Source organism: Lissotriton helveticus, chromosome 10 (assembly GCF_964261635.1).
Source record: "Lissotriton helveticus chromosome 10, aLisHel1.1, whole genome shotgun sequence".
In the NCBI taxonomy this organism is placed as follows: Eukaryota; Metazoa; Chordata; class Amphibia; order Caudata; family Salamandridae; genus Lissotriton; species Lissotriton helveticus.
This window is the reverse complement of record NC_136071.1, coordinates 1,003,051,924-1,003,071,922: the sequence shown is the minus strand read 5'-3', so window position 1 is coordinate 1,003,071,922 and position 19,999 is coordinate 1,003,051,924. Positions and strand designations below refer to the sequence as shown.

General features: G+C 46.2%; 1 protein-coding gene across 1 annotated transcript in view; it reads left to right on the top strand.

Annotated features, from left to right (window-relative positions):
* Nucleotides 1–19,999, top strand: part of HDAC9 (histone deacetylase 9) — a 2,824,806-nt gene that overhangs the window by 964,163 nt on the left and 1,840,644 nt on the right. Inside the window, exon 13 of the mRNA XM_078663676.1 lies at nucleotides 9,078–9,243. Within this exon, the coding sequence (XP_078519802.1) occupies nucleotides 9,078–9,243 (166 nt within the window). The remainder of the gene's footprint in view (nucleotides 1–9,077; nucleotides 9,244–19,999) is intronic.

Sequence of the window (19,999 nt, the reverse complement as noted above, 5' to 3'; positions counted from 1 at the left end):
GTGTCGGACAGACTTTCCATCCGCCGATGTACCCCCCCGCCATGGTAATATGGCGGGGTAAATGTGGTCGTGTTGACGGGCGGATCACCAACACCTGCCGCCGTCATAATGGGGCCCTAAGTTTGCATGGATAGTTTACATGTTATGGTATTGTCCATCATTCCTCTTCATAAAAGTATTCGCGAAGCATTGGGTTGCATCATATTCTAGCACCCTCTACCACATATTTAGTAGGCTATCTCAGGTGGTGTCTATTTCAAACATCTTTTCAATATAATTGGTGACACTAAGATTTAGGGTAGAAAGAGCAATCAACTTCCTTGCCAGCTGTCCTGCGAGCTCACTTCTCTAGGGTTTTACCTAGAGGCAGGAGCAATACATTATATCATACCTGCACTTTTGGAACAACAGTCCTAAACTGCAAAAACACACACATTACAACAAATTCCTTACAAATGCTCAGCAATATTCATTCATAAGCATTCATAAGCATTTACCAGCAATTGCCAATATTCTCAATTATAATAAATGCCACACCCATTTACATTTCTGAGGCATTTATCCCACCTAAACGCTAACTACTATTTGGGAGGCGTGTTCATTAATAAACCTAGGACTGATAGAACATCAGGTTTAAGTACAGAGCAGTAAACAGTGTTACCAGCTTCGGAATGCTGGTGAAACTAGTCTACATTATCTACAAATAAGTGTTTTTCATAGATGCATATCCATTATATCAATTATAAAAATGTTGGCAAATTCCCCACTAACCTCTCAGTTTCCATGTGTTGCCAGTTCAAATGGAGATGTTTATGTGTAGAAGGTCCTCTCTGTAAGGTGAGAGCTTGCCGGTGAAACTTGCAGCGATTCCAGCCGCGGTCCGTGCAGGTAAGAGCGGTGAGGCGGTAGGGCTGGGTTGGGGAGGGGGATTTGACAGACGACCACGAGAGAAAATTAAATAATTAATTTTCCCTTGTCACCGTCTGTTGAAATCCCCCCCACCTCGCCCCACCTCCCCACCGCTCCTACCTGCACGGGCCGCAGCTGAGTTATCCTCAAGTCACAAAATTGCCTGCAAGACTGACACCGAGTTTCATCCTTCATATACGGGTACATTCATTGCCATTACATTCCAGGAACTTTAAAAGTATAAAATTTGACATACTTGCATACACTTTTTCAACAATAAAAGGTAACTTAGCATTAAATCACGGTTCCACCCAGATTATTGCTTTGCTGGGTAGCAAACTTGGATAAATGATGTATTATTACCGGTGGTCTGGAATTATCGATGGTTGTTGGGGTAATTACTGCTAGTGGTAAACAAGCAAAGACAAGAGGATTCACCTTTGAAAGTTGTAAGCCAACATTTTAGCATTGTCAGTGCTTGTTGCCAATTCTAAAAAGCATTGTCAAAGAGAAAGAAAATTATGCTAACCAGCATTTAAAAAAAACAAGCATTTGCAATGCAATGGTCTTGCATTACTGATATTTTGAGGTATTGGCATTGCAAATAATAATTCAAGGCCAATAGCTCATACTTTCAGTAATGCGAGACCTAGTGCATTGTATATGCATGTGTAGTGAGCCAGGAACCAGCATTGTATGTCTCTGTGCAGTACCGCAAGCTTCCCCTAGAGGTGCTTTGTGAGCACAGCACCAGCACTGCATGTCTAGGTGCAGTACTGCAAACTGCTCCTAGAGGTCCCTAGTGAGCAAGACAGCAGCACTGCATATCTAGGTGCAGTACCGCAAGCTGCTCCTAGAGGTGAGGTCCCTAGTAAGCAAGCCACCCGCACTGCATGTCTAGGTGCAGTACAGCAAGCTGCTCCTAGAGGTCCCTAGTGAGCATCATAAACTACCTAAGCGAAATAGTACACAGCTGCTTGAAATATGAGATATTATATGTTTAAAGTTGTAAGGCCATGGTGACATCAATGGACAGCTCCCAATCCACTATAACAAAACAAGCATGCCCATGTTCAGATTAAAGAAAAGCACATCTGCCGTTATCCCATCTGAAGCTGCCATGCTTCTTAAATTTTTTAAAAGCGTTTGGAAAGAGAGAGAGCGAGGGTGTCCTGCCTGCAACAGCATGCAGAAGAAAGCCAATTAAGAAAATAGTGCTCCCAGGCTCCAATTAAAGCATAAGTGTAACAACCTAAGTAAAAGGTCCAGTCCTCATGGGAGGTTACAAATGAAGACACCGTGGTAATAAGGAGGGATTAACATCCCTATTACCCAATCAGAAGCCAGCATTTACAAAGGACAATGACACAAGCCAATGACAAATATGGGCAGAGAGTGGGCGGGGTTACAAGTACATACTGTAATACAGCATGCCTCTCAGAGCAGCACATGCGCTCTGACTCTAGGCTCGACCTAACAAAGCAAAAGTTAAAAAACATTGTCGTTGTCAACGCCAACAGCTCTTACTTTAACAAATGTAAGACCAGTTGGAAATGCAATCGGTCTGGCATTTGTTGGAGTTGAAGTTATTGGCATAATGCCAATGTTTTTTTACCTAGCCATGTTGCAGGGTGCAGTACCATACGTGACCAAAAGCGGTTCCACTGGACCTCTTTTGGTCACATACGGTACTGCAACCTGCAGAAGATATGGTAAATCCACTCTACCCACAATGCATTGCATGCAAGACAGTACCACAAGTACATTCAAATAGCTATGTCCATATATATACAATTAGTAGCTTTGAAATGTGACAAAATAATTATTATATTAGTGCCGGATTAGGTTGTACTCTGTGTAGAGCTGATGAAGGGAAATTTATAGACGGTCTCATATAAATGTGAGATGTTCTCTGAGTGAAGTAACCACTGCCAACCTAGCTTAGGACCAAGGGTGTCTCCAACCTGAAGCCTTTTAAGACAATAGTGCTTTGAGGCAGTAAATAAAACCTAAGGAGTAACAACACATGTAACAGGGAGTGTCCTCAAAGAGGTTACAAGAAGAGACAAGGCGGTACTGAGGAGGGACTATTCGGCCTCTTGACCGATGAAAAGCCACCATTCACAACGGACGCATAGAAGCCAATTAAATAGATGGGTGGAAAGTTTACTTTCGTTTTAATTTGCAGTGGATTTATTATATTTGCGCAGCAGTATTGTCAATGGTATAAAAATGCAAAAGTAAAAAATGTCATTTTCAACGCCAACAGCTCTAACTTTAACAAATGCGAGACCTATTGCTTTGGAAATGCAATCGGTCTTGCATTTGATGGAGTTGGAGTTATTGGCCTTATAAATGCCAATATTTTTTCACCTAGGCATGTTGCAGGGTTCAGTACCATATGTGGTCAAAATATGTCCCATGGGACATCTTTTCTTCACATATGGTACTGCACCCTGCAAAGTTGGAGTTATTGGCATTATAAATGGCAATGATATATACCTAGCCCTGTTGCAGGGTACAGTACCATATGTGGCTGAAAGAGGTCACCTGGGACCTCTTTTTGCCATATATGGTACTGCACCCTGCAGAAGATATGGTAAATCCACACTACCTAAAATGCATTGCATGCAGGACAGTACAATGAGTACATTCAAATAGCTATGTTAATATATACAATTAGTAGCTGTGACATGTGACAAAAGAATTATTACATTAATTTCGGAGTAAGTTGTACTCTGGTTGGAGCAGATAAAGGGAAATTTATAGACCGTCTCATATAAATGTGAGATGTTCTAGTGAGTAAAGTAACCACTACCAGCCTAGCTTAGGATCAAGTGTGTGTCCTGCCTGAAGCCTTGTAAGCAAATAATGCCTTGAGGCGCTAATTAATACCTAGGGAGTAACAACAGATGTAACAGGAGATTAGAAGAAGAAACAAGGTGTTACTAAGGAGGGACTACTAAACCCATAGACCAATGAAAAGCCACCATTTACAAAGGAAAGGAGTCAATTAAAAAGATGGGAAGAAAGTGGACAGAGCTTTATGACCATATCCTGAATACAGCACATTTCGAAGAGACAGTGCAAGAACTGCCTAGGCGAGACCTAACGAGCTAAAGTCTACTTCCAGGATGGGGAAGTATGCACATGTGTGAGACACCACGCATGGGTACATGTATGTCATGATTCAGTAGCCATTTTGACCACAGCGTTATGACATATGAGGGCCTGTCCATAGTCCTGATGTGGTGGCCATTGTGGATTTTTTAAAATTACTGTTCAATGATTGTAGCTGCCCATCTTGGAATGGTGAATTAAAAAAAATACAAGGGGTCATGGATGTTTATTTGGAGAAAGTAGAAGCCTAAAAGCAAATTTCAGGTCTTTTGGACCTATTGACTTTGCAAATGCCTTTTGGAGATGCTGTGCACTATGGCCAAAAGGAAAAAAACTGAAATTAACGTCAGGGTGTGGCCACATCATTTTGTAGGAGTGGAAACTAAGTAGCATAAAATCCTTTTTTTTCAAGCCATGGCACCAGCAGTAATTTTCTGCCTGGCCCTCCAAAAAAATAAATATGTTTTAAAAAGAGGAAATGTAAATGCATGGGTTGGTTGGCAATGATGGAGCAGGTCAGGAGAACATGTGGAGGGAGTTAAAGTAAAAATAAAGGCGGGGAGGTAGAGGAGGTTAAATGAAGTAAAAGTAAGCCACATGGAGGGTGCAGGGAGAAGCCATGGGGAGAGAACAACATGAGGTGAGGGGCAAATCACACAATAGAGAGCACAACACGGACTACGCAAGGCAGGAGAGTAGCACACGAATGAGAGATAACAAGGTGCATGGTATGAGGAGAAGCAAACAATGGAGACAGCTGGAGTGCTTAACCAAGAAGATAAAAGTAGTTCCCTAATAATGAACAGTGGAAGGACACCATCAATAGAGTGGTAAAGAGGCTATGTTTAGGGAAGGGACAAACAGAAGATGAAACAAAATGGACAAGGAAAGCCATTGAATAAGAAACGTGGAAATTACAGTGATAATAAAGCTGACCAATGGTGATCAGCGGGCAGGCTTTAAGCCCACTGCAAATTCTAGATAAGCCCCCAGGGAGATATTTTGCAACCAGACAGTTGGCCCTGTCTCCATTTACCTTCAAAGAGCTTTACTGCAGCTAGGGTGACTCTGCTATCATAGAATCACAGAAATACAGTTCAATTCTGATCTTTCCACTAGAGAGAAATTATAATTGTAAATCATCAGCAAAGGAGATAGTTTCAAAACCCTAAAAAAACGGCCTAAGATGCCAAAGGATGATGTAAATAATGAAGAGGGTGGGGTTTATGGAAGTGTCTAAGTGGATGCTGCAGTGTAATGGTAGAGCATCGATAAGAAAGAAAAGAGCAATACTGTCTTAAAACTAGAAGAAAGGAAGGAGGTGATCCATTTCATGGCTCATACCAATGTTGAATAGATTAAGTAAATGTGAAGAATGAGAGGCACTACTGAATGCTGCTGAGAGATCTAAAAATACCTGGGCTGCAGAGTTCCCTTGATTTAATCGCATTCTCAAGATGTCGCTAACACCTAACAGTGCAGATTCAGTGGGCCCCCTGTTGATTCTGGGCCTTGGAATGCATGCGGGGGGGGGCATGTTGTGCTTCCCTTTATTTTTGCATCCCTGTTCCTGCACGGAAAGAAAAGCACAATATTGTGCATTTCTTTCTGTGCAGGAACGGGCTGTGGCAGTCTCACAGCAATATATGTCTAAGGCACACATATGTGTTTTAGCTACGCACCACCATGGGCCCACTGCAGCAGGACTGCCCACAGAGGATTAACTCGTAATCCAGCCGGTAGTCTGACTACCTTTTTGGCTGCCTTGCAGTGCGGCACTGGGGTGGTGGCCTGCTGCAAGACTGCCAAACCCTTTTGTAAAACTTATAATAAGGCCCTCTGTCAGATCTTCTGAAAGGCAAAAATGAGAGTTCAAAACAACCTTAGAGAGTTTTGAGAGGTTGATGTTGCATCAGCATGGGCCAGAGGCCGATTTTCCTGCAGAATGCTTGAGGTAGAGGTGTACTCAAGGGGAGTAAGAATGGGACCTGATTAGTGGAAGAGGAAGAAGAGACTTCAGATGGGTCAGATAAAAAAGAATGAATTGTGCAAGTGTCCCGCCTTATGGGTGGGGGCTGATGAGAATCGTGAGAGGCCAAGACTGCCTAATGAGCCTGTGAGATAGATCATGTCACAATTTCCTAAGTCGTTGAAAGTATGGTTACATTCTCCAAGCAGATGTGTAGCAGAGGGACCTGCGGTGCCTGAAGTTCAGGGGGGTTCCATCAGCCCTTGAGGTTGGCCCCTATTAAGCCACAGGCTAATAGAAATATGTAAGATGCAGGAGACACAGGGCCACCTCATCCCATTCTGCAGGTGGGCCCTCTCATTTTGCATTATACCACTTTCTCCAAGCAGTGTAAAGTTCCAGAACTTAAGATTGTAAGGTGCAAGGAAAACTTTTTCCAGTGATCTTGCCCACCTCAATTGACTACTGATTGGTAATCAAAATTGAATGTAAAGCTCTTTGCTTTGCTTTTCGATTTCTGCAAGACAAAAAAACACTCTGTCTCATGCATTTGATCAAATCATGTGTCTCATTGACAGCAATGGTTCTTAACCATTTGTCTCCTGTGGACCCTCATTTAATCATTAGTGGAACTAAGGGCCCAGTGAATCTTTATTTGAATCAGGGGCCCCCACTGAGTAATTGCTTGAAGCTTTGGACCCCTGCTTTGGCATTTTCGAGATTTTGAACCACCAAATAATACAGAAAAAATACAGAAACAAGCATTTACCAAACAAATATACCAATAATTACATATTTTATTTAATTCCCACACAAATATAAAAATAAATCAAAGTTTTAATTTTAACGAAATGTTTTGGTCCTTTCTAAATTCATTTGAATACACTCATCATCCATTCTTCAGTCTGTTTGGTGCACTTGCACTGCTTCCATGAATCAATCGGAGGATACTAACACATTTTAGCCTCAAATTGTAAATTCCTTTAGATTTACAGAAGTTTTATAATTTTTCAATTGTACATTTTGCATCTTTTTTTACATTCTCTTTTTTATTCTGTTTATATTATTTAATTTTCTATGCAGTCGCGGACAGTCTTATTAGGTTTTATGGACCTCCAGAAGTCCTCAGACCATAGGTTAAGAACAATCGCAGCCCGTGCAGGGAACAGCGGTGGGGCATTTTGGGGGGTATTTCGATGGACGATGAAAAGGGAAAAATAATTATTCATTTAATTTTCCATCATCATTGTCCATCGAAATCTGCCCCAGCCGGCCCTACCGCTCTTACCTGCACGGGCAGCGGCTGGTTAAAACCGCCGCTCTTTTGCACTAAAAATCTTTAAGTTGCAAGTTTATATATCTAGAATTCGTAAAATGAGATACGGAGGATGAGCTTTCTCTTATTTGGCCTCCAGGCTTTGGAACTCACTTCCTTATCATCTCTGTTCCATTCCAGATGAGGTCTCATTTAGGGCAAAGCTGAAAACCTGGGGCCTCATTTATGAAAAGTGATGCATCGCAGCGTGAAAATAGCGATGCGTCACTTTTCATTGCGCCCTCCTTACCACATGCTGGATGCGTCATATTTACAGTATGATGCATCATGTCGCAGGGAGTTACAGATACGTCAGTATTTCTGACGTATCTGTAGGCGCAAAAATGACGCAGTGCTGGAGTGTGTCACAAAAGTGACGCACCTTCAGCAATGGGTCATTTCACATGGGAAAGTCCCATATGAAATGTGCCCGCATTAGTCTGATGCCTGTCATGAGGCAGGCGTAAGATATTTGCGCATTTGCGTCTAGAAGTGACGCAGTGAAATCTCATAGATTTAATTGCGTCACTTCTACGAGGCTTAAATGCGTCAGAACGCCCATCCTGCATACATTATACCAGATGCAGGTATAATGTGGCGCAGGGGTTTACAAAGTGATGCATCTTCCTAGATGCGTCACTTTGTAAATATGAAGCAACATGGCGCATTTTTTACCCTGCTGGGGTGTCACAAAAAATTACGCAGAGGTAGCGCAAAAGGGCACATAAATAAGCCCCATGGTTGTTTCAATTCACCAGTGCTTCCACATTTCATGTCAGGCTGCCTTTCAGCTCTGAGAAGCCCGGATTATGCAGCAACCGGCTATACATACACCATGTGCTATACAAACACCACAAATTCAAATTCAGATAAAGAGCGGATCATACATATCCGACTGTGGTGCTTAAGCGTTCAGTGGAAAAGCATCATCTCCTCATCCTTTTCCTCGCTTCCATGCATTACTTGATATGGAGCCCCCATACTGAGACAAGGAAGGGAACATCAGAGTAATGAAGATTACTGGTAAGTAATCTAACATGTTGCATAGAATATTTGTGGTTCAGGTGCGTAATTTATTTACTGTAGCTGCCAGACTAACTATTATTTTAGCTGCTACTATGAATTAATATAGCCCTACCATCCAGAAGGTGCAATGTTTTTATCACCGCAAGTTAGATACTGTCTCAGAATGTACTTTGATGCTTACTCTGACATCAGGGAATTTATACTATCTGCTCATGAAGTTTAAATGGTAACAAGAAGCAAGAACTTCCTATTAAAATAAACAGAATGTTTTCCAGAATCCTCTCAACTTTATTTTAGATGGGTAAAGTAGACCAACTTGTAATGTTTTCAGTTGTACATCCTGCAAACAAAATGTAATTTACATGTTTGTTTCATAATTTAGCGGATTATATTTACTTTTCTGGTATATATCATTGGCGACGAGGTTACCCTTTCAAACACCACTTGTGATTATTCTTGTGCACTGTGTTAGCGCCCCTTCCTCCCAATCTGTGAGAACTGACAGCTCCCCTGCCATCACATACCCTTCAGCAGGACACGCTGCTCTTGGGTGTCAGTGTGAAAACATCTGCTGAACGGATTTATCGACTGGGCCTTTGGAGCTCTTTTCACACCGTTTATTACAGCCCTGACCTAATGAACTTAATTTGTTGACATGTTTCTCTCGCTGCCTCTGCTTGATCCCTTCTCACGTTTCTTTCTACTGTGCTGTTTTCTTGGCAGCAGCAGGTCCCGGAGACCCGGCGAGTCCACCAGTTGCAAGTGTACCAAGCTCAGATGGCTGCAGTTGGCATGCCGGCATTAGACAAGCAGCGGCCTGTGCCCCGGACCGAGCCTCCTCCTGCTGCGTCCACGTTACCTCATCCGGGGAGAGAGCCGCCCACTGCGCCCGCCTCTGCAACTGGTAATAATCCCCACAGATCTCTCCTAACAGGCTATGTAAATGAACGGTTCAAGTGGGATCACCCGATTTAAATGCCGCGAATACCTCCGGTAGCGATGCTCCCTTTTCTACACCCCTCGCCTTGGAATTCCCTGCAGTCAGGGCTGACATGAAGACAGCCGGTGCGGTTGATAAATCACCGGCTTAGCCTGCATACAGCCATAAATTACCGCTATCATTGAAGGGCTTTGCCAAGATATTAACAGGTGCATTTTGGCGGCCTTCCGAACATTTTCGTAAACTATTCTATTTCCCACGTTTCTGCGAGTTATCTTCCAGTTCGCGCCTCAGCAGAGAATTTAAATAGCCAGCCTTATAAAATGTGATTTGTAGTTTAGTTTAAACTAAAACAGTGGTAATTACACTTTTCTAAATATATTCTTAATTACGGTATCTTGCGTGCATTGGCTAAAGTTGACAAGATGTCACAAAACACGCCCTAATGTCCTTGAAGCGTTTTGTATTTAATTTTTTCAGACTGAATTGCATTCAAAAACTCATGCACTCCTAGAGTAAAATTGTTCACATTTGTCGTTTACTTGCTACTATTTAGATGACAGACAACTATGGTTGCAGTTGTCAGCAATCAATGAAGCCCGACATTTGAAAACCACATGAGAAGCACTGTGAGCAATCATTTCAGCTATGATTAAGGACCGTTATGAGCGAAGCAAAAATGCACTTTTTGTTATGGTCCCGATTAGGATATAGTGGAGCGAATTCCAGTATGATATTCCCCTCCACTAAATCATAAGTGGGATGTAGTTGCTGCACCCATATTTACTGGTGTGGGAGAACCAGTGCAGGAAATGAGAGCAAGGCCACAGGTTGCCGGTTCAGGGAGCTCTTTCTTTAGGCTGGAAGGGATAGTACTGGCACTGCTCCAATGCTTTTGGAGGGAGAGTACCAGCACTTCCTAACATCAAATAGATTCTCTGGAACAATGGGTACCTGCACTGCTATATTTCCATTTCAAGCACTATGCAGTGTCTTAAGTAACTAACAACTTCCGCAGTGGCTGCGTATAACTGCTGGAGCACACTCACAGTTCAATAGTTAAGTAGCTGCTTTAAAAAGGAAAGGTGGCCACCAAACAGCCTTTGAGAACCATACATGTTAAAATAAGAAAATTGGCCTTTGAGCACACACGATTAAAGCGTCCACTGCAATTATATCAACAATCCAACCTTTTATTTGTTGTGATCATCATGTGACAAGTTTCCAGCTTTCTCCCTTAACATGTTTCGTCTAAGTGGCATATCTCCCACAGCTTCATCAGGGCCTAATAACAAAAAGTAACCTATATTACACCAATGAAAAGTATATCCCCTAAAGGCAGAATTACATTTTTCTGATATTCTTTAGTGACTGAGAGGGCTCCCTTCTTCATAACATGTGATAATATGGCGTTCTCATACTTTCACACGTTAAGAAGAAGGGAGCACTCTCCGGCGATATGTTTTATATTAGTACAATAACCTTGATTTTCTGCTATTAGGCGAAACACGTGTTAAGCTAGGAAGCTGGAAACCTGAAGCTCGATGATCATAACACATTAAAGGATGAAGGCGAATTTCTAGTAAGTATCTTAACCCTGTGAGCTGTTTTTAATGCAGCTGCTTTGTAACCAATTAGTAAACTAGAATATATTTACTGTTGATTTTCTTCATGTTGCCAATTCCTTTGTGGAAGATAATTTTTTTTTTATAAATTGCCTATCAGGCTCTGCGTTTTGTGACTCCACTCCATCATGATTCCATCCCCTTTCCTCTGCCAAACCTTGACCCCCAGTTTATGGGTTCCCGGGGTAAATATTTTCTGATTCCAGCATTGGGGGACAACAGACCAAATTTTACTGGTAAATTAAGCTGGGCAGTACAATCGCTTTGGAAACAGGCTACATTGCAGACCTGCCTCGTTTTGTTGCCCCCACCCAACCCTCAGCCATTGCGCTGGGAAAGCATATAATGCTCCCCGGCCCTTACCAGATTACTGTCTTCCTTGCACCATGTCCACCCTCCCCACCTTGGTCCTATCCTCCACCACCCTGAAGCTTCCCCTCTATTAAATTTATCATCTACTTCTGGTATTTGGGGCTTCTAAAGCAGATGTGAGTCTGGGGGCGCAATGGACACAGACAATAGTAGGACGCGCTTACTCTTTTAATTTGTATTTTACTTTTATGTACGTTTTAACCTTCATTTTAATTTTCATTACATTGTCTGCAGTTGCCTGCGACTCCATTGGGATTTTCTTTTAATCCCTCACTTTGGGGCTGATTGCTATTCCTGTTACTTTTGCTCCCATTACAGCGTGGGAGCATCTTACCTTTCTGCATTTCTGCTTGACTCTCTGGTCCGCCTCAGGTTCTCCCATTTGCACGGAGAGAGTTTCTCTTTCTGTTTTTCTGCCCCTTTGCGACCACCATTTTGCTTTGGTGATGGTCCAGCTTTTTAGGTCTCGTCCTATTAATCGCGCAAGCGATAATAGGACGAGAGTATTGAGGGCAAAACAAGCTCTGAAACCACCAGGCAGATTACGTCGAGTGCATGTGCTCGTGCACGCGCTTACCATTTGCTCCCCGAGCCGCCTGCCTCCGAGAGCTTCACTTCAAAGGGATCCGCTCCCCCGCCCCCTGCTTCACACTTTTCACGGCCGCCAGTCCGTATCTCGCATTTCTCCTCCCCCCCTCCCCACAGCAATGCCAAGAGCTTGTTTTTTTATAGACTTCCTCGCCTTTCTGTGTTTGCCCTCCCCTTAACCATACCCTCGCTCATGATTTGCTATGGCGTAACCTTTCACTGTTGACGTAATGGAACTACTATTTCAACTATAAGTTAAAATAATAACTTGTTTAGCACTTCATGGGAGTGCACGTCTTGGTTTTCAGGCAATTGCATCGCTCGCTCTCCACTGGCAAGCAAAACTGCCAGTGCTTGTTTGTTCTCCCAGGTTTTCACAGATCCCTGCCCTGCCTCCACATCCGCGGTACAAAAGGGGGTGGTGATGGACGGAGCATCTGAACCAATCAAACACTCACACCCAGTCAAAAGATCTGGGTTGCCTCCACATCCAGCAACAGTTCTAGAGGTCTTGCTTAACGCATCTGCTGACCTCCATGACTGCACCACTCCAGGCTGCATTGCACCTCTCATTAGCCGGCTCCTTTGTGGTGCAGAAGCACAGCCTGCTGCGAGCCGGACCACTGGGCATTCAATCAATCAATCAAAGCATTTTTATAGCGCGCTACTCGCCCAGAGGGTCTCACGGCGCTTGGGGGAGGGGGGTCCGCTACTGCTCGAAGAGCCAGGTCTTGAGTTGCTGCCTGAAGGAGAGGTGGTCTTGGGTCAGACGGAGGTGGATGGGGAGGGAGTTTCAAGTCTTGGCAGCCAGGTAGGAGAAGGATCTTCCTCCCGTGGTGGCTCTTCTGATGCGTGGAACGGCGGCGAGGGCGTGGCTGGTCGATCGAAGCTGGCGGGTGGGGGTGTAGAAGGTCAGGCGGTTGTTGAGGTATCTGGGGCCCTGGTTGTGGAGGGCTTTGTGTGCATGGGTGAGGAGTCGGAACGTGATTCTCTTGCTGACGGGGAGCCAGTGCAGGTCTCTCAGGTGACCGGAGATGTGGTTGTGTCGGGGGATGTCCAGGATGCGTCAAGCAGAGGCGTTCTGGATGCGTTGGAGTCTTTTCTGCAGTTTGGCTGTGGTTCCAGCGTGGAGGGTGTTTCCGTAGTCCAGTCGGCTGGTGACGAGTGCCTGGGTGACCGTCTTTCTGGTTTCGGTGGGGATCCATCGGAAGATCTTACGTAGCATGCGTAGGATGTTGAAGCATGACGAGGAGACGGCGTTGACTTGTCTGGTCATCGAGAGGGAGGAGTCCAGGATGAATCCCAGGTTGCGTGCGTGGTCCGTTGGTTTGGGTGCGCTGCCCAGGGCAGGGGGCCACCAGGAGTCGTCCCAGGCGGAGGGTGATGATCCCAGGATGAGGACTTCCGTCTTGTCTGAGTTCAGTTTCAGGCGGCTGTTCTTCATCCACTCGGCTACTTCTTTCATTCCTTCGTGTAGGTTGGTTCTGGCGGTGGCGGGGTCGCTGGTGAGGGAGAGGATCAGCTGGGTGTCGTCGGCGTAGGAGATGATGTTGCGGTTGTGTTGGCGTGCGATGGCTGCGAGGGGGCTCATGTAGACGTTGAAGAGGGTGGGGCTGAGAGATGATCCTTGTGGTACGCCGCAGATGACTTCGGTGGCCTCGGATCTGAACGGGGGGAGGCGGACTCTCTGTGTTCTTCCGGCGAGGAATGAGATGATCCACTCCAGTGCCTTCTCCTGGATTCTGATGTTGTTGAGGCGCTGCACTAGGGTGTGGTGGCAGACCGTGTCGAACGCTGCGGAGAGGTCCAGGAGGATGAGGGCCATGTTTACCCGTTGTCGAGCATGGCTGGGATGTCGTCTGTGGCTGCGATGAGGGCGGTCTCGGTGCTGTGGTTGGCTCAGAACCCGGACTGCGAGTGGTCAAGGGATCCATTCGTCTCGAGGAAGGCGGCAAGCTGTCTGTTGACGGTCTTCTCGATGACTTTGGCAGGAAAAAGGAGGAGCGAGATGGGGCGGTAGTTTTTGAGGTCGGTGGGAAGGTGGAGGTGTTGAAGGAGGTGTTGATGATGTCCCGGAGATGGGGTGCGATGCCGGAGTCGGCCTTGTTGAAAACGTGGTGGGGGCAGGGGTCGGTTGGTGATCCGGAGTGGATGGTGTTCATCGTGCGGATGGTGTCTTCGGTGCTGACCGGGGTCCAGGCGTGGAGGGTGGTGGTGGGGGGCGTTGGTTCGGTGGTAGGGTGCATGGGCTGTGTGCTGAAACTGTTGTGTATGTCTGCGATCTTGCTGTGGAAGAAAGAGGTGAGCGAGTTGCAGAGGTCTTGCGAGGGGGTGATGTCGTTGTTTCCGGCGCATTACACGCTTGGCTCGTTTTATGGCCTTCTCCTTCTGTTGTCCTTTTGTAAACCCGGATCTCCAGGGCAGCAAATACAATAAAACAAATCTCTGCTTCACAGATTTCATGTTACAATCACTTTAGGACAGGACCTGGCTGCAGCGCCTGCAGGCTGGTTTGTGCACCGAGACATTACCTCAAAACAAGGATTTAGAATGTCCTGTTTAGCTATCATCCCCACACACTCCTAATGATCCCAGACCTTCAGCTTATCAAGGGGTGGCCTCGCGTTTATTCCAGGGGTTCATCTTTTTGGGCACATATATGCCCGCCCCCCCTTGTTTTTCACTTGCCACAGACCATGCCTCAATCGCTTGTGTAAACGGGCACAAGAGACAAAGCTTGTGACATTTATTAATGTAATGCTCTAAATATGGAAATCACTCTCCCCATCACAGGGCTCGAGTGACACAGATTTATTCCTCTGAGTGTTCTTTTATAGTGCACTTAATCAACATTAGGAGGTCTGCAGCTGTACTAATATGAAGAGCTTTCACATTACATTGTTCTCAGTTCGGCGGTAAATGTTTTCATATTACACTATCGTTTTTTTTTTGTGGATTTACTTTAAGCTAGTGCCATTATAAATTACAATAACTTTCATTTAAGTATTAATTATTGAAAAAAAATTAAAAGCCATTGTTATCTGTAATATCAATACATGTAAGTCACGTAAATACAACACATATTGCATTACAAATGCTATAGGTGTCACGTTTGTGAAAGTTATAACTATTGGCATTGTAAATGACAAGGCTATTCATTTCGCTATTTTCAAAAACAAAACATAAATACAAAATTTGTCATATACAATACCAAAATCTCAAACTTTCCTAATGCGAGACCTCTTGCATTGCAAATGCTTGTTCCTACTTCCAGTATTTTGGGCTTCTAAAGCAGATGCGAGTCTGGGAGTGCAGCTGACGTGTGCAGTGGGCGCACCACTGGGGCACCAAAGGCACGCCAAAGGCAAGCCCATCTGGGCCCGTCTGTGTTCAGACCATGCTCAGCGCCGGGCCCCCTGCTAGTTTGGACTCAGAAACTAAGGGCCCCATCACTTACTCAAGAGATACCCTGCTACTCATCAACTCCTCATGTATGCCCTGCATGGGTCCTTAGTTAGACCCTCATTGCTGCGATGAAGGTTAAAAATTTCCGGTTTGTAATTTCTCTTTCACTAATTTCCACTGTAAGTCACTCATTGCCACTAAATTAATATATTTACCCCTATAACAATCCAAAACTATATGTTGCTGTACACTAATTAGCCCGAGAACGCTTGTGAAGCATGCACTAGACTTTGAGATCTTTATGGAGAGCCAGAATATTGACCTGGCCTTTATCACTGAAACCTGGGCAGATTTAACATCTGACCCAGATCTACTTTCAGCATTACCCCAGGTTTCAAGATTTTTTTTTTCTTTTTTTTTTTCCAAAAACCTTTATTGTGGAAAAGGAATACAGAGACAGACCTACAACCACCAAAGCCGGTCAAACAAACGAAATAGCAAAAACAGAGCAGTACACAGCTCATCAGCCGACAACCCGAGGGTCCGGCAGCGTGACAGTATGGTGTGACTCGGAACATTTGGCAGAGGAGGATAAATAAAAGGTTTTCACGTTTTTATGATATACAAACAACAAAAGAAAACATAAGAAAAAAAAAAAAATCGAGGCAAAAGTATCAATATCAGTCCTGCAATGTACCGTAGGGGGGAGACAAACGAAAAGCAAGCATCAAACAATCGTAGAGGCGGGGAGCGGGGACCAAGAGCGAACAGCACTTCACAAAGAACAGAAAATCAAAACACTGGAACGTACAGTCAAGGAGAACTCGGAGGGTCTGGGGGGTCAGCAAAGGAAGGGTCACAAATCTCTCCACGGTACGAATTCCACTGACCCCAAATCCTCCCCCACTTCTTGGGCCTACCTCGGGAGATGTACACCGTTTTTTCTCTAAACATGCACCAATCCATGTTCTCCTCCCAGGTCGAGACCGACGGTGCCCTATGAGACCCCCAGAGTTGAGCGATATCTCTCTTTGCAATCATATTGCCCAGCGTGACCCATTGAGTCTGAACAACGGTACAGTCATTCGGTTCCCAAACATTCAGCAAACAGCGTCTGGCCTCGGGAAGTAACCCGACACCCGTCACTTCTCCCATCACCGCATGCACTCGATTCCAAAAAAACACGACTGCCGGGCATTCCCACACAATATGGAGGAAGGTAGCAAACAAACCACAGCCACGCCGACATAACCCATCCACAGAATAACCCATATGGATCAATCGCGGACCCGTGACATAGACGCGATGTAGAATCTTGAGCTGCACCAGTCGGAGACGCGCCGGAATAGCGACTTCTTTTGGGGAGGATATTGCAGCCTGCCAGTCTTCATCGTCTAATTCCAGACCGTCACCAGTCCACGATTCTCGTAGCTGTCCAAGAAGGTCTGAACGGGCATTAATAAGCTTTTTATATATGAGGGAGATAGTGCTGTCAGGGACATGTCCATCCAGTACTCTATCTTCCAGAGGAGAAGACTCAGGGATCGAAGTACCAGCAGAGAAGACCGAGGCAAGTGCATGGCGGACCTGAAGATATCGGAAATATTCCCTATCACTCAGCTTATATTCCCGTTTTAGCTCATCAAAAGTTTTGACTCTGTCAACGGCCCAAAGATCACCTACCGTGCTAATACCGATAAGGTGCCATCGATCGAATCCCTTCGAGGACCACAGACCACCCAGTCTCTCAGCAGCATACAGGGGAGTCGCCTTAGTCAGTTTATCCGTCCAGCCCGTGGCCGATGTTGCACTATCCCATACACGTATCGCCACCGCAGTGGGGCCCGTCAGACTCCTCCTGGCGGTCCTGGAGTACAGCGCTCTATTATAATCGCCCCCCGGCAGTTGCCACCTATCCATATCATAGGCAGGATTAGGAACAGGACCATACATGGCATGGTTAATAGCACTCAACTGTGACGCCCAATAATAGCGCTTGACATCCGGCAAAGCTATACCACCGTCATACCAGGGCAAAGTCAATTTCGCCAACGCTATACGCGGCCGTCCACCCCAAACCAATTTCCTCTGAAGGCTCTCGATTTCACGGAAATAACCGTCCGGAACCAGATTGAGCGTGTTCTGGATGGCGTAGAGGAATCGGGGAAGAGACATCATTTAAAACAGGGTCGCTCTCCCTAAAGGAGACAGAGGTAGTCCACACCATGTCACTACATCCGACCGAAGTCGGGCAAGCGGAGGCAGTAGATTCCGCTCAAATCGTACCCTGGGGTCCATAGAAATGTAGATCCCCAAGTACTTAAAACCAACACTGGACACAGGTATAGGGCAGAAACGGGGCAAAGACGGACGTCCACCTGCAAGCGGGTAAATACAGGATTTAGCCCAGTTCATAACCAAGTCAGAGTTCTTCCCGAAAGAGCTCAGGACGTCAAACAGAACACCCAATGACTTACGGGGAGAAGTAAGATATAACAGTATATCGTCGGCGTAAAGCGACACCCAATCTTCAAAGGTAGGGGACCACCGAATGCCCCTGAGCGAGGGTTCCCAGCGGAGCCACGCGGCAAGGGGTTCAAGAGCGAGCGCAAAAAGAAGAGGCGACAGGGGGCAGCCCTGCCGCGTGCCACGCCCGAGGACAAAAGGGTCAGAGGCCCTTCCATTAACCACCACCTGTGCCAGCGGCTGCTCATATAAAAGCCTAACCCACCCGATAAACTTAGGACCAAAACCAAACTTGGCAAGGGCAGCCCACAAATAAGGCCATTCCACCGTGTCAAAGGCCATCGAGGCGTCAAGGGAGACCAAGATGGCCGGCTCCTCAAGAGACCCTGCCCTCACCAAGGCACCATGAAGACGTCGAAAATTGAGTGCGGTATTACGGTGGGGGATAAACCCGGACTGATCAGGGTGCACCAAATCGCCAATCACCGTAACCATGCAGCTCGCCAAAATCTTAGCGAGAACCTTAGGCTCCACATTCAAAAGCGAGATCGGAGGATATGACGAACATTGTTCCCGAGGCTTTCCATCCTTATGGATAACCACAATGGATGCCAGTCTCTGATCCCGGGGAAGAAGCCCGAGATCTCGCGACGCCAAGAACATCCGACGAAGGTATGGCGCCATTTTGTCGGGACACAGCTTATACAGCTCGACCGGCATACCGTTCGGGCCCGAGGCCTGGACAGCGAGCGCTACTTCATCGGTAGAGAAATCCACCTCCATAAGCTCCCTGTCCGAGTCCGACAGACTGGGCAACGTTATATCTCGGAGCAACAGGTGCGAGTCCTCCTCGGGCCTGCCCGAGACCAACGCGTAAACCTTTCCGAAAGTGCTGGGCAAAGACCTCCACTATCTCGACAGGGTCCACCACTCGCACACCATCCACTCGTTCAATCACGGGCACCACCCGGTTCAATCTATCCCTCCTGTCAAGCCAAGCAATCAGTTTCCCCGCCTTGTCACCCACATCATATAGGCGCCCCTGCTGCTCACGGTTCATCGCCTTAGCCGCATCAGTCACCAGAGCTCTGTATTCAGACTGTTTAAGCGCCAGGGAGTGCAAGCTACCAGGCGTAGTTCCAGACTCCAACCACCCCTCCAACTCAGAGATGTCATTTTCCAGACGTACCACCTCCATAGTTCTGCACCTCCTCTCGCTGGCAATCAAAGAGAGAGTCTGACCCCGGACCACAGTTTTACATGCCTCCCATAAAGAAACAGGGGAAAATACTGATCCTTCATTCTCAGCAAAATAGTAACCCACACACTTAACCACTTCCGTACCAATATGGGGGTTACGAAGATGCCACGGATTAATAGGAGCGATCCGACCCCCGGATTCCAGCCGCACGTCAATAGTGAGCCAGAGTGGGGAGTGGTCCGAAATCACCCTAGCCAAATGCCTAATTTCCCTCACAGAGACCATCTGTGCCGCTGGTATAAGGATGTAGTCGAGTCTCGAGAGACTACCATGAGCCCCCGAATAAAAGGTGTATTGGAGCTGTCCAGGATGGAGTTGTCTCCAACAATCCGCTAATCCCAGTGTGTCCAAGAAATTCCCCAGCCATAACTGTGATGCGGGGAGGGTTCTACGGGGGCTACGATCCTCCTCTCCACTGACGACCGAATTAAAGTCGCCACCCACTACCAGCAAGCCATCGGGGAGTCCCAGGACTACCCCGCCCAAATCAGAAAACTTGGTGGACTGAAGACCAGGGGGGACATACACAGACAAAATGGAGATCGTCTTCCCCTCCCAGCGACCCACCACAGCGGCATAGCGGCCCCTATCATCTAGCACCTTATCATCCACTTCGAGGGGGAGGGAGTTTCTAACCAGGATACCCGCCCCCCTCGACCCAGTGGTGAATCCAGAGTTGGCCACCAAGCGGTAGCCTCGTCTATTTAATGCATGGCACGTATTACCCACAAGATGCGTCTCCTGCAGTAAAACAATATCCGGGGATTGTCGCTTCAAGTATTGCAAGACTATCCCCCGTTTTATCCTATCCCCGAGACCATTAACGTTCCAGCTCAGTACCCTCAGCCTCCTACCCCCCATCCCAGACAAGAACAAACAGTCCTCCCCGACACAGAACAGGCACAAATGATAAAATAGCGACCAAATCGTAGCCTCGGAACAAGCAAACACGAAAAGACCCCGCCACCACCCCCCAAGAAACACTCAACACACAACCCCCCAC